This window comes from Salvelinus alpinus, chromosome 25 (genome assembly GCF_045679555.1).
Source record: "Salvelinus alpinus chromosome 25, SLU_Salpinus.1, whole genome shotgun sequence".
In the NCBI taxonomy this organism is placed as follows: Eukaryota; Metazoa; Chordata; class Actinopteri; order Salmoniformes; family Salmonidae; genus Salvelinus; species Salvelinus alpinus.
In genome coordinates, this window is record NC_092110.1 from 44,037,948 (window position 1) to 44,057,175 (window position 19,228).

At 47.9% G+C, this 19,228-nt stretch overlaps 1 protein-coding gene across 1 annotated transcript in view; it reads right to left on the reverse strand.

Annotated features, from left to right (window-relative positions):
- LOC139554017 (solute carrier family 2, facilitated glucose transporter member 1) overlaps positions 1–15,454 on the reverse strand; it is a 53,500-nt gene extending 38,046 nt beyond the window's left edge. Inside the window, exons 1-3 of the mRNA XM_071366894.1 lie at positions 15,330–15,454; positions 11,128–11,170; positions 10,620–10,718 (exon numbers count right to left, since the gene is read on the reverse strand). Of these exons, the coding sequence (XP_071222995.1) occupies positions 10,620–10,718; positions 11,128–11,142 (114 nt within the window). The 5' untranslated portion in view covers positions 11,143–11,170; positions 15,330–15,454. The remainder of the gene's footprint in view (positions 1–10,619; positions 10,719–11,127; positions 11,171–15,329) is intronic.
- Positions 15,455–19,228: the final 3,774 nt, after the last annotated feature.

The window sequence follows — 19,228 nt, forward strand, 5'->3', positions numbered from 1 at the left end:
CTAGCTGTCCTCTGACTACACCATGGTGCTACCCTACAGAGTGCTGTTGAGGCTACTGTAGACCTTCATTACATAACAGGAGGGAAGCTAGCTGTCCTCTGACTACACCATGGTGCTACCCTACAGAGTGCTGTTGAGGCTACTGTAGACCTTCATTACATAACAGGAGGGAAGCTAGCTGTCCTCTGACTACACCATGGTGCTACCCTACAGAGTGCTGTTGAGGCTACTGTAGACCTTCATTACATAACAGGAGGGAAGCTAGCTGTCCTCTGACTACACCATGGTGCTACCCTACAGAGTGCTGTTGAGGCTACTGTAGACCTTCATTACATAACAGGAGGGAAGCTAGCTGTCCTCTGACTACACCATGGTGCTACCCTACAGAGTGCTGTTGAGGCTACTGTAGACCTTCATTACATAATAGTGTGTTTTAATCTGTGAATATATTTAGTCTAGTTTTATCTAAAAAAAAAAAGGATAACTTTTTAAGTGTTTCCATTCCTCCTCTGTGGAGCCACCAATGCTATATACCCGGGGTACCTACTGAGTCAATGTCCAGGGGTACTAGGTAATAACTTGGCTATATACACAGGGTACCAGTACTGAGTCATTGTGTTTCCCTTCCTCCTCTGAGGAGCCACCAATGCTATATACACGGGGTACCAGTACCGAGTCAATGTCCAGGGGTACTAGGTAATAACTTGGCTATATACACGGAGTACCAGTACTGAGTCAATCTCCAGGGGTACTAGGTAATAACTTGGCTAGATACACGGAGTACCAGTACTGAGTCAATGTCCAGGGGTACTAGGTAATAACTTGGCTATATACACGGGGTACCAGTACTGAGTCAATCTCCAGGGGTACTAGGTAATAACTTGGCTAGATACACGGGGTACCAGTACTGAGTCAATGTCCAGGGGTACTAGGTAATAACTTGGCTAGATACACGGAGTACCAGTACTGAGTCCATGTCCAGGGGTACTAGATAATTGAGGTAGATGCGGACATATAGGTAGTAACTAGGCAACAGGATAGATAATAAACAGTAGCAGCCGCATATGTGACGAGTGAAAAGAGTTCGGAAAGAGGGTCAATGTAGATAGTCCAGGTAGCTATTGGTTAACTCTTTATCAGTCTTATGGCTTGGTGGTGGAAGTTGTCAGGGTCCTGCTGGTTCCAGACTCGGTGCATCAGTACCGCTTGTCGTGCGGTAGCAGAGAGAACAGTCCATGACTTGGGTGGCTGGAGCCTTTGACAATTTTTACGGCCTTTCTCATGACACCGCCTGGTATAGAAGTCCTGGATGGCAGCTCAGCAGTGATGTACTGGGCTGTACGCACTACCCTCCGTAGCGCCTTTCTGTCAGATGCCAAGCAGTTACCATACCAAGCAGTGACCATACCAAGCAGTGATGCAGCCAGTCATTATGCTCTCAATGGTGCAGCTGTAGAACGTTTTGAGTTTCTGAGGGCCCCAAGCCAAGTCTCTTCAGCCTCCGGAAGAGGAAGTGCTGTTGTCTTGCCTTCTTCACAACTTTCTTGGTGTGAGAGGAGCATGTTAATTCCTTAGTGATGTGGACACCGAGGAACTTGAAGCTCTTGACCCGCTTCAGTACAGCCCCCATCAATGTGGATCGGGGCGCTCTCGGCGCTCCGTTTCCTGTAGTCTTACAATCATCTCCTTTGTCTTGCTGACCGTTGAGGAAGAGGTTGTTGTCCTGGCACCAACACTGCCAGGTCTCTGACCTCCTCCCTATAATCTGTCTCATCGCCATCGGTGATCAGGCCTACCACCAACGTGTCGTCAGCTAACTTAATGATGGTGTTGGAGTTGTGCGTGGCCACGCAACCGTAAACAATTAAGTAAGCCTTGTCTGAGCCAGAACGGCCCATAGGGCAGGAGCCTCTCTTGATTCTGTAGTGTGAGGCAGTCAGAACGGCCCATAGGGCAGGAGCCTCTCCTGATTCTGTAGCGTGAGGCAGCCAGAACGGCCCATAGGGCAGGAGCCTCTCCTGATTCTGTAGTGTGAGGCAGTCAGAACGGCCCATCAGGGCAGGAGCCTATCTCCTGATTCTGTAGCGTGAGGCAGCCAGAACGGCCCATAGGGCAGGAGCCTCTCCTGATTCTGTAGCGTGAGGCAGTCAGAACGGCCCATAGGGCAGGAGCCTCTCCTGATTCTGTAGTATGAGGCAGCCAGAACGGCCCATAGGGCAGGAGCCTCTCCTGATTCTGTAGTATGAGGCAGCCAGAACGGCCCATAGGGCAGGAGCCTCTCTCCTGATTCTGTAGCGTGAGGCAGCCAGAACGGCCCATAGGGCAGGAGCCTCTCCTGATTCTGTAGTGTGAGTCAGTTAGAACGGCCCATAGGGCAGGAGCCTCTCCTGATTCTGTAGCGTGAGGCAGCCAGAACGGCCCATAGGGCAGGAGCCTCTCCTGATTCTGTAGCGTGAGGCAGCCAGAACGGCCCATAGGGCAGGAGCCTCTCCTGATTCTGTAGCGTGAGGCAGCCAGAACGGCCCATAGGGCAGGAGCCTCTCCTGATTCTGTAGTGTGAGGCAGTTAGAACGGCCCATAGGGCAGGAGCCTCTCCTGATTCTATAGCGTGAGGCAGCCAGAACGGCCCATAGGGCAGGAGCCTCTCCTGATTCTGTAGCGTGAGGCAGCCAGAACGGCCCATAGGGCAGGAGCCTCTCCTGATTCTGTAGCGTGAGGCAGCCAGAACGGCCCATAGGGCAGGAGCCTCTCCTGATTCTGTAGTGTGAGGCAGCCAGAACGGCCCATAGGGCAGGAGCCTCTCCTGATTCTGTAGTGTGAGGCAGTTAGAACGGCCCATAGGGCAGGAGCCTCTCCTGATTCTATAGCGTGAGGCAGCCAGAACGGCCCATAGGGCAGGAGCCTCTCCTGATTCTGTAGCGTGAGGCAGCCAGAACGGCCCATAGGGCAGGAGCCTCTCCTGATTCTGTAGTGTGAGGCAGCCAGAACGGCCCATAGGGCAGGAGCCTCTCCTGATTCTGTAGTGTGAGGCAGCCAGAACGGCCCATAGGGCAGGGACCTCTCCTGATTCTGTAGTATGAGGCAGCCAGAACGGCCCATAGGGCAGGAGCCTCTCCTGATTCTGTAGTGTGAGGCAGCCAGAACGGCCCATAGGGCAGGAGCCTCTCCTGATTCTGTAGCGTGAGGCAGCCAGAACGGCCCATAGGGCAGGAGCCTCTCCTGATTCTGTAGTGTGAGGCAGCCAGAACGGCCCATAGGGCAGGATCCTCTCCTGATTCTGTAGCGTGAGGCAGCCAGAACGGCCCATAGGGCAGGAGCCTCTCCTGGTTCTGTAGTGTGAGGCAGTCAGAACGGCCCATAGGGCAGGAGCCTATCTCCTGGTTCTTTAGTGTGAGGCAGCCAGAACGGCTCATAGGGCAGGAGCCTCTCCTGATTCTGTAGCGTGAGGCAGCCAGAACGGCCCATAGGGCAGGAGCCTCTCCTGATTCTGTAGCGTGAGGCATCTTGATGTATAAGTACACCATAGAGATCCTATTAAACTAAAGTTCTAATATGTAATTCTTTGAAGTCGACATGACACTAGTCAGAGAAATTAACATATTATAAACCTTATAAGACAATATAAAGGCTCATACATGCTTATAACAAGTTATGAAGCATTATAACCATTAAAGCATTATATAAGAGGTGTTAGCAGCTCTCTAGGTGTCCCTTATAATAATAATGTATTAAACTTTACAGACATAATCTCAAAGTGCTTGTAAAGCAAAATAAATAAGAATTCATTGAAGTGAAGAAATATAGGCTACAACAGTGGGCTCGATCAAGTCTGTTTGAGTGTTTCTTGAAGCGTCCAGCAGATGGACAGCCGTGTGGTAATGAGAGGATTGGGAAGCTACAGTGCCTTCAGAAAGTACTCACACCCCTTGATTTATTCCACATTTTGTTGTGTTACAGCCTGAATTCAAAATGGATTAAATATATGTTTCTCTCACCCATCTACACACAATACCCCTTAAAGGCAAAGTGAAAACATGTTTTTAGAAATGTTTGCAAATGTATTAAAAAAGAAATGCAGAAATATCTAATTTAAGTATTCACACCTTATAGAAGCATCGTTGGCAGCGATTACAGCTGTGCGTGTTTCTGGGTAAATCTCTAAGAGTGATTACAGCTGTGTGTGTTTCTGGGTGTCACGATCGTCTTGCGGTGAGAGAGAGGACCAAGGCTCAGCGTGTGAAAAATACATCTTCTCTTTATTTTGAAGATGAACAAACGAAACAAAACAACAAACAGACGAACGTGAAGCTATGAAAGAACTAGTGCACACATGCAACATAGAACATAGACAATTACCCACATTAACCTAGTGCCTATGACTGCCTTAAATATGGCTCCCAATCAGAGACAATTAATGACATCTGTCTCTGATTGAGAACCATTCAGGCAACCATAGACACAGCTAGACCTCTATACTAAACACAAACCCATCTACTCTACTTAACCCCCTAAACCATACAACCACCCTAGACACTACAAAAACACATACATTCCCCATGTCACACCCTGACCTAACTAAAATAATAAAGAAAACAAATAATACTAAGGCCAGGGTGTGACACTGGGTAAATATCTAAGAATGATTACAGCTGAGAGTCTTTCTGGGTAAATCTCTAAGAGTGATTACAGCTGAGAGTCTTTCTGGGTAAATCTCTAAGAGTGATTACAGCTGTGAGTGTTTCTGGGTAAATCTCTAAGAGTGATTACAGCTGAGAGTGTTTCTGGGTAAATCTCTAAGAGTGATTACAGCTGAGCGTGTTTCTGGGTAAATCTCTAAGAGTGATTACAGCAGTGAGTGTTTCTGGGTAAATCTCTAAGCGTGATTACAGCAGTGAGTGTTTCTGGGTAAATCTCTAAGAATGATTACAGCTGTGAGTGTTTCTGGGTAAATCTCTAAGAGTGATTACAGCTGTGAGTGTTTCTGGGTAAATCTCTAAGAATGATTACAGCTGTGAGTGTTTCTGGGTAAATCTCTAAGAATGATTACAGCTGTGAGTGTTTCTGGGTAAATCTCTAAGAGTGATTACAGCTGAGCGTGTTTCTGGGTAAATCTCTAAGAGTGATTACAGCTGAGAGTGTTTCTGGGTAAATCTCTAAGCGTGATTACAGCTGAGAGTGTTTCTGGGTAAATCTCTAAGAATGATTACAGCTGTGAGTGTTTCTGGGTAAATCTCTAAGAATGATTACAGCTGTGAGTGTTTCTGGGTAAATCTCTAAGAGTGATTACAGCTGAGCGTGTTTCTGGGTAAATCTCTAAGAGCGATTACAGCTGAGAGTGTTTCTGGGTAAATCTCTAAGAGTGATTACAGCTGAGCGTGTTTCTGGGTAAATCTCTAAGAGCGATTACAGCTGAGCGTGTTTCTGGGTAAATCTCTAAGAGCGATTACAGCTGAGCGTGTTTCTGGGTAAATCTCTAAGCGTGATTACAGCTGAGAGTGTTTCTGGGTAAATCTCTAAGCGTGATTACAGCTGAGAGTGTTTCTGGGTAAATCTCTAAGCGTGATTACAGCTGAGAGTGTTTCTGGGTAAATCTCTAAGAGCGATTACAGCTGAGCGTGTTTCTGGGTAAATCTCTAAGAGCGATTACAGCTGAGCGTGTTTCTGGGTAAATCTCTAAGCGTGATTACAGCTGAGAGTGTTTCTGGGTAAATCTCTAAGCGTGATTACAGCTGAGAGTGTTTCTGGGTAAATCTCTAAGCGTGATTACAGCTGAGAGTGTTTCTGGGTAAATCTCTAAGAGTGATTACAGCTGAGCGTGTTTCTGGGTAAATCTCTAAGAGTGATTACAGCTGAGAGTGTTTCTGGGTAAATCTCTAAGCGTGATTACAGCAGTGAGTGTTTCTGGGTAAATCTCTAAGAATGATTACATCTGAGAGTGTTTCTGGGTAAATCTCTAAGAGTGATTACATCTGAGAGTGTTTCTGGGTAAATCTCTAAGAATCATTACAGCTGAGAGGGTTTCTGGGTAAATCTCTAAGAGTGATTACAGCTGAGAGTGTTTCTGGGTAAATCTCTAAGAATGATTACAGCTGAGAGGGTTTCTGGGTAAATCTCTAAGAGTGATTACATCTGAGAGTGTTTCTGGGTAAATCTCTAAGAGTGATTACATCTGAGAGTGTTTCTGGGTAAATCTCTAAGAATCATTACAGCTGAGAGGGTTTCTGGGTAAATCTCTAAGAGTGATTACAGCTGAGAGTGTTTCTGGGTAAATCTCTAAGAATGATTACAGCTGAGAGGGTTTCTGGGTAAATCTCTAAGAGCTTTCTACATCTGGATTGTACAATATTTGCCCTTTATTATTTGTATAATTCTTCAAGCTGTGTCAAATTGGTTGTTGATCATTGCTAGACAACCATTTTCAGGTCTTGCCATAGATTTTCAAGTATAATTAATAAAGTCAAAACTTTAACTAGGCCACTCAGGAACATTCACTGTCTTCTTAGTAAGCAACTCCAGTGTAGATTTGGCCTTGTGTTTTAGGTTATTGTCCTGCTGAAGAGTGAATTCATCTCCCAGTGTCTGGTGGAAAGCAGACAATCAGATTTTCCTTGTTCGCCTGTATCTTTGTAGTGACTGGGTGTATTGATACACCATCCAAAGTGTAATTAATAACTTCACCATGCTCAAAGGGATATTCAATGTCTGTTTCTTTTTTTTACCCATCTAATAAATATGTTCCCTTCTTTGCGAGGCGTTGGAAAACCTCCCTGGTCTTTGTGGTTGGAATCTGTGTTTGAAATTCACTACTCGACTGAGATTAGTGGGGTACAGAGACGAGGTAGTTATTCAAAAATCATGTTAAACACTGTCATTGCATGCAGAGTGAGTACATGCAAATGATTATGTGACCTGTTAAGAGCAAAATTTGACTCCTGATCTTACAAAGAGGTTGAAAACGTATTGACTGAATACACTTCACCTTTTCTGTTCTTATTAATTAAGAAAATCATAATTAAAACATAATTCCACTTTGACATTATGGGGTATTGTGTGTAGGACAATGACACAAAATCTAAATTTAATCCATTTTAAATTCAGGCTGTAAGACACAAAATATGGAAAAAGTCAAGGGGGTGTGAATATTTTCTGAAGGCATCGTAGATTTGTCAGTGGAGGTGGGATCTGGTGGCCAGCTCTGCATGTCCAAAGGCAGGCAGGCAGGTGTAATAGGGTTATATTGGTGATTCCCCTTGCCACTTTATTGTTAAGCCAATGGGTTTTTGGTTTTAGTTTTGTCTTGCCTTCACCTCCTCAACATGGCATCTTATTGGCTGGTTTGCATAGCTTGCTTACGAGGGAGGATGTTTCAGTCAGAATCGTCCCAGTGAACAAGCACCAAACCAGCGGTAAGTTGTTGGTTGCAAAGCACTGTACGTCAAAAGTGATTTTTATACTCCCAAGTGATGATTTAAATGTACAATTTATATCAATCGGTTTGTAAATGTTATTCGAACATCACACATAAGATGCAGTGTTTTTTGGAGAATATTGGTTGTGCATTTTGTTGTAAAGAATTCCCGCCAGTACTAGCTAGCAACTTACTGTGTCTGGTGGGGGGGGTTCATGTATTTTGTACAGTGCGTGAGTGCAGAGTTTGGATGGTGAGCCGTGCATTGCATGACGTGCAATTTTGTGCTGTTCCTATCAGGTACATTGTTAAAGATATTATATTGTATATTGTAATTGTATTATTTTGGTAAGAATCGTCCCAGTGAACAAGCACCAAACCAGCGTGCGTGAGTGCAGAGTTTGGATGGTGAGCCGTGCATTGCATGACGTGCAATTTTGTGCTGTTCCTATCAGAATAAATCTCCATGACTGGTGCTACACGTTGGAGTTCGTGTCGACGATTGATTGTACACAACGCAAGAAGAGTACTGTTACACAGGCAGGTAGTCTCCCCCGTCTGCAGCTCTGCCTGTATTTGGAGTCTTGTGATGAAGTTTGAGCTCCAAACAGAGTACAGCCCATTCCTTACTTCAGAAGTATCCTCCTGAGCAACAAAAAACTCTCATCGCCTCCTCTTGGGTCACCGTGGGTGAAAACCTCTGAATGCATCGCCCCCTCTTGGGTCACCGTGGGTGAAAAAACTCTGAATGCATCGCCCCCTCTTGGGTCACCGTGGGTGAAAAAACTCTGAATGCATCGCCCCCTCTTGGGTCACCGTGGGTGAAAAAACTCTGAATGCATCGCCCCCTCTTGGGTCACCGTGGGTGAAATACTGTCTATAGGTGTTGTTCAAATGAAAACGCACCTGCTAGCTACCATTAGCTCGTTTGTTGACAGCGCTAGATTTTCATCAAGTTACGGGCTGAAAATCCAATGAATGATATCAACTCATTATCTGCACTTATTTAGCTATTTGAACATTTAAAAGTTTATATAAAAAAATATTGACATAAAAATGTAGGCGCCATGGCAACTATAGAACTATAGGCTGTTTATACAGAGAAAGACGTTAAACATTCTGCTCAACGTTACGCCACGCCACAGATAGTGTTGTACCTGTTCACTACCTAACAACTCTAGTGCAGACTGATTAAAATGACTTACAGATGTCCCTGAACACTTTAATAATTACACGCAAAGAGAGAGAGGGAGAAAGAGAGAGAGAGATAGAAAGAGAGAGAGAGAGAGAGAGAGAGAGAGAGAGAGAGAGAGAGAGAGAGAGAGAGAGAGAGAGAGAGAGAGACAGAGAGAGAGACAGAGAGAGAGACAGAGAGAGAAAGAAAGAGACATAGAGAGAGAGACAGAGAGAGACAGAGAGCGGTCTGAATTGCATCAGCCCAATCACACTGTCCTCCTATAAGTCAGATGGATTTCATTATAAGTACATGTGTGCAAACAGTAAACCATCCAAAACCCTGCTTGCCTAGGAGTAAGACTGTCTGAGCCTGAGTAGGAAAGTTGCATGGGATTGTTAAGTTTATTCAGTGTTTTATAGAAGCTGTGAGATGTTTGCATGCGTCTGGATGGGATGGAGGTACTACCTGGCTTCCCAGTGCTCTACCTACCCTCGTGTCATCCTGCTACCCACTCGGAGCTCACCCTGGCTCTGCCCGCCCCACCCTCCCCGTCTGGCTCTCACCCTGGCTCTGCCCTCCCCACCATCCCCGTCTGGCTCTCACCCTGGCTCTGCCCTCCCCACCCTCCCCGTCTGGCTCTCACCCTGGCTCTGCCCTCCCCACCCTCCCCGTCTGGCTCTCACCCTGGCTCTGCCCTCCCCACCCTCCCCGTCTGGCTCTCACCCTGGCTCTGCCCTCCCCACCCTCCCCGTCTGGCTCTCACCCTGGCTCTGCCCTCCCCACCCTCCCCCCCTTGCTCTCACCCTGGCTCTGCCCTCCCCACCCTCCCCCCCTGGCTCTCACCCTGGCTCTGCCCTCCCCACCCTCCCCCCCTGGCTCTCACCCTGGCTCTGCCCTCCCCACCCTCTCCCCCTGGCTCTCACCCTGGCTCTGCCCTCCCCACTCTCTCCGTCTGGCTCTCACCCTGGCTCTAACCTCCCCACCCTCCCCGCCTGGCTCTCACCCTGGCTCTGCCCTCCCCACCCTCCCCGCCTGGCTCTCACCCTGGCTCTGCCCTCCCAACTCTCCCCGTCTGGCTCTCACCATGGCTCTGCCCTCCCCACCCTCCCTGCCTGGCTCTCACCATGGCTCTGCCCTCCCCTCCTGGCTCTCACCCTGGCTCTGCCCTCTCCACCCTCCCTGCCTGGCTCTCACCCTGGCTCTGCCCTACCCGCCTGGCTCTCACCCTGGCTCTGCCCTCCCCACCCTCCCCACCTGGCTCTCACCCTGGCTCTGCCCTCCCCAACCACCCCGCCTGGCTCTCACCCTGGCTCTGCCCTCCCCACCCTCCCCGTCTGGCTCTCACCCTGGCTCTGCCCTCCCCAACCACCCCGCCTGGCTCTCACCCTGGCTCTGCCCTCCCCGCCTGGCTCTCACCCTGGCTCTGCCCTCCCCATCCTCCCCACCTGGCTCTCACCCTGGCTCTGCCCTTCCCACCCTCCCCGCCTGGCTCTCACCCTGGCTCTGCCCTCCCCACCCTCCCCACCTGGCTCTCACCCTGGCTCTGCCCTCCCCACCCTCCCCGTCTGGCTCTCACCCTGGCTCTGCCCTCCCCGCCTGGCTCTCACCCTGGCTCTGCCCTCCCCACCCTCCCCACCTGGCTCTCACCCTGGCTCTGCCCTTCCCACCCTCCCGCCTGGCTCTCACCCTGGCTCTGCCCTCCCCACCCTCCCCACCTGGCTCTGCCCTCCCCACCCTCCCCCCTGACTCTCACCCTGGCTCTGCCCTCCCTACCCTCCCCGCCTGGTTCTCACCCTGGCTCTGCCCTCCCCACCTTCCCCGCCTAGCTCTCACCCTGGCTCTGCCCTCCCCACCCTCCCCACCTGGCTCTCACCCTGGCTCTGCCCTCCCCACCCACCCCCCCCTGACTCTCACCCTGGCTCTGCCCTCCCTACCCTCCCCGCCTGGCTCTCACCCTGGCTCTGCCCTCCCTACCCTCCCCGCCTGGCTCTCACCCTGGCTCTGCCCTCCCCACCTTCCCCGCCTAGCTCTCACCCTGGCTGGGGCGTTGACATTGCCTGTGTGGTAGCCGATCTGGAGGGATCCGAACACAGCTGCCAGGATGGATGTCAGGAGCGTGGCGGTCATCTGGCTCTGGTCAGGACCCGGTCAGTCAGGGAGAGAACACACAGGGGTTAAAGATCAGGGGTCAGTTCACACACTGACCAATCACCTTGGGCCTAGCCATGGCACATGGCCTCTAGTCCCACACACTGACCAATCACCTTGGGCCTAGCCATGGCACATGACCTCTAATCCCACACACTGACCAATCACCTTGGGCCATATTAACATATGAAGCCGAAGAAACAAGATCCAGTAAGTCAATAACTTGCTTGTAACAGATGACATTCATATTCTCTGACCTCTAGTCCAAAATAATTATCATTAACTGTACTGTCTCTCACATATATATACTACAATATGCTGTATTCTATACCTAAATAACCAAACACATTAATCCTGTTTTCAATCACATGATTTTCAAAAGCAGTAAACTAACCTCCTTGGACGCCATTAGGTTGAGTGAGATGTGATGTCACTCCCTGAGGAAAGAAGGTGTACAGTGTAGCCTTTGTTTCTCATCTGTGAGTCAACACTGAGTTGGCACATAGAAGTCAACACTGAGTTGGCACTTAGAAGTCAACACTGAGTTGGCACTTAGGAGTCAACACTGAGTTGGCACTTAGAAGTCAACACTGAGTTGGTCTTTAGAAGTCAACACTGAGTTGGCATTTAGAAGTCAACACTGAGTTGGTACTTAGAAGTCAACACTGAGTTGGTCTTTAGAAGTCAACACTGAGTTGGTCCTTAGAAGTCAACACTGAGTTGGCACTTAGAAGTCAACACTGAGTTGGTACTTAGAAGTCAACACTGAGTTGGTACTTAGAAGTCAACACTGAGTTGGCACCCAGAAGTCAACACTGAGTTGGCACTTAGAAGTCAACACTGAGTTGGTCCTTAGAAGTCAACACTGAGTTGGCACTTAGAAGTCAACACTGAGTTGGTACTTAGAAGTCAACACTGAGTTGGCACCCAGAAGTCAACACTGAGTTGGCATTTAGAAGTCAACACTGAGTTGGCACTTAGAAGTCAACACTGAGTTGGCACTTAGAAGTCAACACTGAGTTGGCATTTAGAAGTCAACACTGAGTTGGCACTTAGAAGTCAACACTGAGTTGGCACTTAGAAGTCAACACTGAGTTGGCACTTAGAAGTCAACACTGAGTTGGCACTTAGAAGTCAACACTGAGTTGGTACTTAGAAGTCAACACTGAGTTGGCACTTAGAAGTCAACACTGAGTTGGTACTTTGAAGTCAACACTGAGTTGGTACTTTGAAGTCAACACTGAGTTGGTACTTAGAAGTCAACACTGAGTTGGTACTTTGAAGTCAACACTGAGTTGGTACTTTGAAGTCAACACTGAGTTGGTACTTAGAAGTCAACACTGAGTTGGTACTTTGAAGTCAACACTGAGTTGGCACTTAGAAGTCAACACTGAGTTGGTACTTTGAAGTCAACACTGAGTTGGTACTTTGAAGTCAACACTGAGTTGGCACTTAGAAGTCAACACTGAGTTGGCACTTAGAAGTCAACACTGAGTTGGCACTTAGAAGTCAACACTGAGTTGGTACTTTGAAGTCAACACTGAGTTGGTACTTAGAAGTCAACACTGAGTTGGCACTTAGAAGTCAACACTGAGTTGGCCCCCAGAAGTCAACACTGAGTTGGTACTTAGAAGTCAACACTGAGTTGGTACTTAGAAGTCAACACTGAGTTGGCACTTAGAAGTCAACACTGAGTTGGCACTTAGGAGTCAACACTGAGTTGGCACTTAGGAGTCAACACTGAGTTGGCACTTAGAAGTCAACACTGAGTTGGTACTTAGAAGTCAACACTGAGTTGGCATTTAGAAGTCAACACTGAGTTGGTACTTAGAAGTCAACACTGAGTTGGCACTTAGAAGTCAACACTGAGTTGGCACTTAGAAGTCAACACTGAGTTGGCATTTAGAAGTCAACACTGAGTTGGTACTTAGAAGTCAACACTGAGTTGGTACTTAGAAGTCAACACTGAGTTGGTACTTAGAAGTCAACACTGAGTTGGCACCCAGAAGTCAACACTGAGTTGGCACTTAGAAGTCAACACTGAGTTGGTACTTAGAAGTCAACACTGAGTTGGCACTTAGAAGTCAACACTGAGTTGGTACTTAGAAGTCAACACTGAGTTGGTACTTAGAAGTCAACACTGAGTTGGCACCCAGAAGTCAACACTGAGTTGGCATTTAGAAGTCAACACTGAGTTGGCACTTAGAAGTCAACACTGAGTTGGCACTTAGAAGTCAACACTGAGTTGGCATTTAGAAGTCAACACTGAGTTGGCACTTAGAAGTCAACACTGAGTTGGCACTTAGAAGTCAACACTGAGTTGGCACTTAGAAGTCAACACTGAGTTGGCACTTAGAAGTCAACACTGAGTTGGTACTTAGAAGTCAACACTGAGTTGGCACTTAGAAGTCAACACTGAGTTGGTACTTTGAAGTCAACACTGAGTTGGTACTTTGAAGTCAACACTGAGTTGGTACTTAGAAGTCAACACTGAGTTGGTACTTTGAAGTCAACACTGAGTTGGTACTTTGAAGTCAACACTGAGTTGGTACTTAGAAGTCAACACTGAGTTGGTACTTTGAAGTCAACACTGAGTTGGCACTTAGAAGTCAACACTGAGTTGGTACTTTGAAGTCAACACTGAGTTGGTACTTTGAAGTCAACACTGAGTTGGCACTTAGAAGTCAACACTGAGTTGGCACTTAGAAGTCAACACTGAGTTGGCACTTAGAAGTCAACACTGAGTTGGTACTTTGAAGTCAACACTGAGTTGGTACTTAGAAGTCAACACTGAGTTGGCACTTAGAAGTCAACACTGAGTTGGCCCCCAGAAGTCAACACTGAGTTGGTACTTAGAAGTCAACACTGAGTTGGTACTTAGAAGTCAACACTGAGTTGGCACTTAGAAGTCAACACTGAGTTGGCACTTAGAAGTCAACACTGAGTTGGCACTTAGAAGTCAACACTGAGTTGGCACTTAGAAGTCAACACTGAGTTGGCATTTAGAAGTCAACACTGAGTTGGCACTTAGAAGTCAACACTGAGTTGGCACTTAGAAGTCAACACTGAGTTGGCACTTAGAAGTCAACACTGAGTTGGTACTTAGAAGTCAACACTGAGTTGGCACTTAGAAGTCAACACTGAGTTGGTACTTAGAAGTCAACACTGAGTTGGCACTTAGAAGTCAACACTGAGTTGGTACTTAGAAGTCAACACTGAGTTGGTACTTAGAAGTCAACACTGAGTTGGCACTTAGAAGTCAACACTGAGTTGGCACTTAGAAGTCAACACTGAGTTGGTACTTAGAAGTCAACACTGAGTTGGCACTTAGAAGTCAACACTGAGTTGGCACTTAGAAGTCAACACTGAGTTGGTACTTAGAAGTCAACACTGAGTTGGTACTTAGAAGTCAACACTGAGTTGGTACTTAGAAGTCAACACTGAGTTGGCACCCAGAAGTCAACACTGAGTTGGCACTTAGAAGGCCGTACTTAGAACTTCATTAATGGTTAAGGTTAGAATTGGAGGAGAGGAAACTTAACTCTGTAGCACGAATTTCCATGTACACTGAATGTACAAAACATTAAGAACACCTTCCTAATACTGAGTTGCATCCCCAGAACAGCCTCAATTTGTCGGGGCGTGAACTCTACAAGGTGTCGAAAGTGTTCCACAGGGTTGCTGGCCCATGTTGACTACAATGCTTCCCACAGTTGTGTCAAGTTGTCTGGATGTGTTTTGGGTGGTGGACCATTCTTGATACACACGGGAAACTGTTGAGCGTGAAAAACCCAGCAGCGTTGCAGTTCTTGACACAAACCGGTGCGCCTGGCACCTACTACCATACCCCGTTCAAAGTCACACATCTTTTATCTTGCCCATTCACCCTCTAAATGGCACACACACACAATCCATGTCTCTATTGTCTTCCCACTGATGAAAGTGAATTTAAACAAGTGACATCAGTAAGGAATCATAGCTTTCAACCGGGTTCACCTGGTCAGTCTATGTCATGGAAAGAGCAGGTGTTCTTAATATTTTGTCCAGTCAGTGTATGTTATAAGAAGTTCCAACGAGGAAATCACACCGGACAACCATGTGTTAAGTCACGGGTTGGCAGAGGGATGTTTATTAACACTGTCTGGTCTGACAGAGGAACCCTTATTATGACGGGCTGGCCGTTCATCAGGTGGTAATACGAATAAAACAAATCACATTGATAGATCATGTACACTACCGGATCAGTGTAAATTGACTGGTAGATTTGACATCCGGTACTATAGCCAGACAGCCTACAATAAAACACAATACACATAATATCCAAAACTGATTATACTATACTTCTTGTATTCTTGGTGCCAAATTAATTTCATGATCACAAAAATCTGATTTTTTTTTTTTTTTTTCTTCTGGTGTTTCTACAATCAGATATTTAAGAATTGCAAAGGCTACAATCTATATTGCCTTCTGTCACAGGCTTCACGAAGTGAGTGAAGACTGCAGTCTACATGGTATAAGACTGTCAAGCTGTCCAGCTGGATCTTTGTGACACAAAACCTTAACTAACATCCCGTAACCTCCCAGAAAGAGTCTTACCTGAGCCGTGGGGTGACCTGGGCTTCTTTCCCTTCCTAGAAGCCTATAATTGATGATATGATCAGTAATATTCAGTTATTAGTCCTTGCTGTTCTCACTTCTCCTGTGAACGTCCTGTGTTTGTCCGCTCTTCATCCCTCTCCTCTTACTGCAGCAGCAGAAGGTCTCCCATGTCCCCCCCTCCTCCCTCCCGCTACCCACAACCCCCCTGCTGCCCCACCACCGGTGTAGGATAAAGTTGTCCCTGAAAAATGATCTTGGGTCGGTTTTGCATACTCACCAGTAATGGTTAAGGTTAGGATTGATCGAATGGAAGCTGATCCTAGATCTGTACTTAAGGGAAAACTTAGCCCATGGGAACAGTGATGAAGTCACATCCAGCTGGTGAATTTGGGGCAGGCCTGAGAGAATGGTACAATGGTAGAGCTGGGCCTTCAGTGGTCAGAGGGAACAAGCAGAGACCCCCCCCCCCCCCCCCCCACCCTGGCTGGGACACTGGGTACATGTAGAGTACCCAATGTACAACATTGTACTTGTTTCACCCTGGCTGATCTGTCCACTGCTACAACGAACAACACAACAATCAAAGTATCTACAAAGAGGAAATCAGACATGGTTAGGAGAAATAATAAATTGTTGTAATGTCGAGTGCCACTACACGTAGCTTAATAAAGTAAGAACGCCCAGAAGGTTTAAAATTAGATGATTGGTGTTCAATGCACTGATCAGGTTCATCCCGGAGGACTAAGAGCCCCACCCAGCCATCACACATAGGTGGAACTATTTCCAGGCACGAGGTTTTAATTGACTACCATGAGCTGGAATGGCGGGAACATCCTTTAAGGATTATCAGAATGTGATTTAGCTACATACACCTGTCCAGAGCCATATCAGGGAGTGATTTACCTGCACACACCTGTCCAGGGCCATATCAGGGAGTGATTTACCTACACACACCTGTCCAGAGCGATATCAGGGAGTGATTTACCTACACAAACCTGTCCAGAGCCATATCAGGGAGTGATTTACCTGCACACACCTGTCCAGAGTCATATCAGGGAGTGATTTACCTACACACTCCTGTCCAGAGCCATATCAGGAAGTGATTTACCTGCACACACCTGTCCAGAGTCATATCAGGGAGTGATTTACCTGCACCCACCTGTCCAGAGCCATATCAGGAAGTGATTTACCTGCACACACCTGTCCAGAGCCATATCAGGAAGTGATTTACCTGCACACACCTGTCCAGAGTCATATCAGGGAGTGATTTACCTGCACCCACCTGTCCAGAGCCATATCAGGAAGTGATTTACCTGCACACACCTGTCCAGGGCCATATCAGGGAGTGATTTAGCTACATACACCTGTCCAGAGTCATATCAGGGAGTGATTTACCTGCACACACCTGTCCAGAGCCATATCAGGGAGTGATTTAGCTACAGATTCCTGTCCAGGGCCATATCAGGGAGTGATTTAGCTGCATACACCTGTCCAGAGCCATATCAGGGAGTGATTTACCTGCACACACCTGTCCAGAGCCATATCAGGGAGTGATTTACCTACATACACCTGTCCAGAGCGATATCAGGGAGTGATTTACCTACACACACCTGTCCAGAGCGATATCAGGGAGTGATTTACCTACACACACCTGTCCAGAGTCATATCAGGGAGTGATTTACCTACACACACCTGTCCAGAGCCATATCAGGAAGTGATTTACCTGCACACACCTGTCCAGAGCCATATCAGGGAGTGATTTAGCTACAGATTCCTGTCCAGGGCCATATCAGGGAGTGATTTAGCTACATACACCTGTCCAGAGTCATATCAGGGAGTGATTTACCTGCACACACCTGTCCAGAGCCATATCAGGGAGTGATTTAGCTACAGATTCCTGTCCAGGGCCATATCAGGGAGTGATTTAGCTACATACACCTGTCCAGAGCCATATCAGGGAGTGATTTACCTACACACTCCTGTCCAGAGCCATATCAGGGAGTGATTTACCTACACACTCCTGTCCAGAGCCATATCAGGGAGAGAAGAGTGCACTGTGGTTTGCTGGTCATGTTTACTGACAGAATGACTCCCCTGCCGGTGAACTGATCCTTTGGTAACCATGGTGACCCTCAAGAAGACAGCTTAGCTCTCAAAACACTCTCCAACCCTGTTCCTGGAGCACTACTCTCCTGTAGGTTAACACCAGAGTTGCCCAAACCAGTTCCTGGAGCACTACTCTCCTGTAGGTTAACACCAGAGTTGCCCAACCCTGTTCCTGGAGCACTACTCTCCTGTAGGTTAACACCAGAGCTGCCCAACCCTGTTCCTGGAGCACTACTCTCCTGTAGGTTAACACCAGAGTTGCCCAACCCTGTTCCTGGAGCACTACTCTCCTGTAGGTTAACACCAGAGCTGCCCAACCCTGTTCCTGGAGCACTACTCTCCTGTAGGTTAACACCAGAGTTGCCCAAACAAGTTCCTGGAGCACTACTCTCCTGTAGGTTAACACCAGAGTTGCCCAAACCAGTTCCTGGAGCACTACTCTCCTGTAGGTTAACACCAGAGTTGCCCAAACAAGTTCCTGGAGCACTACTCTCCTGTAGGTTAACACCAGAGTTGCCCAAACCAGTTCCTGGAGCACTACTCTCCTGTAGGTTAACACCAGAGTTGCCCAAACAAGTTCCTGGAGCACTACTCTCCTGTAGGTTAACACCAGAGTTGCCCAAACAAGTTCCTGGAGCACTACTCTCCTGTAGGTTAACACCAGAGTTGCCCAAACCATTTACTGGAGAGAACCCGCCCCGTAGGTTTACACCAGAGCTGCCCAACCCTGTTCCTGGAGAGCTACCGTCCTGTAGGTTAACACCAGAGCTGCCCAAACAAGTTCCTGGAGCACTACTCTCCTGTAGGTTAACACCAGAGTTGCCCAAACCATTTACTGGAGAGAACCCGCCCCGTAGGTTTACACCAGAGCTGCCCAAACAAGTTCCTGGAGAGCTACCGTCCTGTAGGTTAACACCAGAGTTGCCCAAACCATTTACTGGAGAGAACCCGCCCCGTAGGTTTACACCAGAGCTGCCCAAACAAGTTCCTGGAGACCTACCGTCCTGTAGGTTTACACCAGAGTTGCCCAAACCATTTACTGGAGAGAACCCGCCCCGTAGGTTTACACCAGAGCTGCCCAAACAAGTTCCTGGAGAGCTACCGTCCTGTAGGTTTACACCAGAGCTGCCCAAACCAGTTCCTGGAGAGCTACCGTCCTGTAGGTTTACACCAGAGCTGCCCAAACCAGTTCCTGGAGAGCTACCGTCCTATAGGTTTACACCAGAGCTGCACAAACCAGTTCCTGGAGAGCTACCGTCCTGTAGGTTTACACCAGAGCTGCCCAAACCAGTTCCTGGAGAGAACCCGCCCCGTAGATTTACACCAGAGCTGCCCAAACCAGTTCCTGGAGAGCTACCGTCCTGTAGGTTTACACCAGAGCTGCCCAAACCAGTTCCTGGAGAGCTACCGTCCTGTAGGTTTACACCAGAGCTGCCCAAACCATTTACTGGAGAGAACCCGCCCCGTAGGTTTACACCAGAGCTGCCCAAACAAGTTCCTGGAGAGCTACCGTCCTGTAGGTTTACACCAGAGCTGCCCAAACCAGTTCCTGGAGAGCTACCGTCCTATAGGTTTACACCAGAGCTGCACAAACCAGTTCCTGGAGAGCTACCGTCCTGTAGGTTTACACCAGAGCTACCCACACCAGTTCCTGGAGAGAACCCGCCCCGTAGATTTACACCAGAGCTGCCCAAACCAGTTCCTGGAGAGTTACCGTCCTGTAGGTTTACACCAGAGCTGCCCAAACCAGTTCCTGGAGAGCTACCGTCCTGTAGGTTTACACCAGAGCT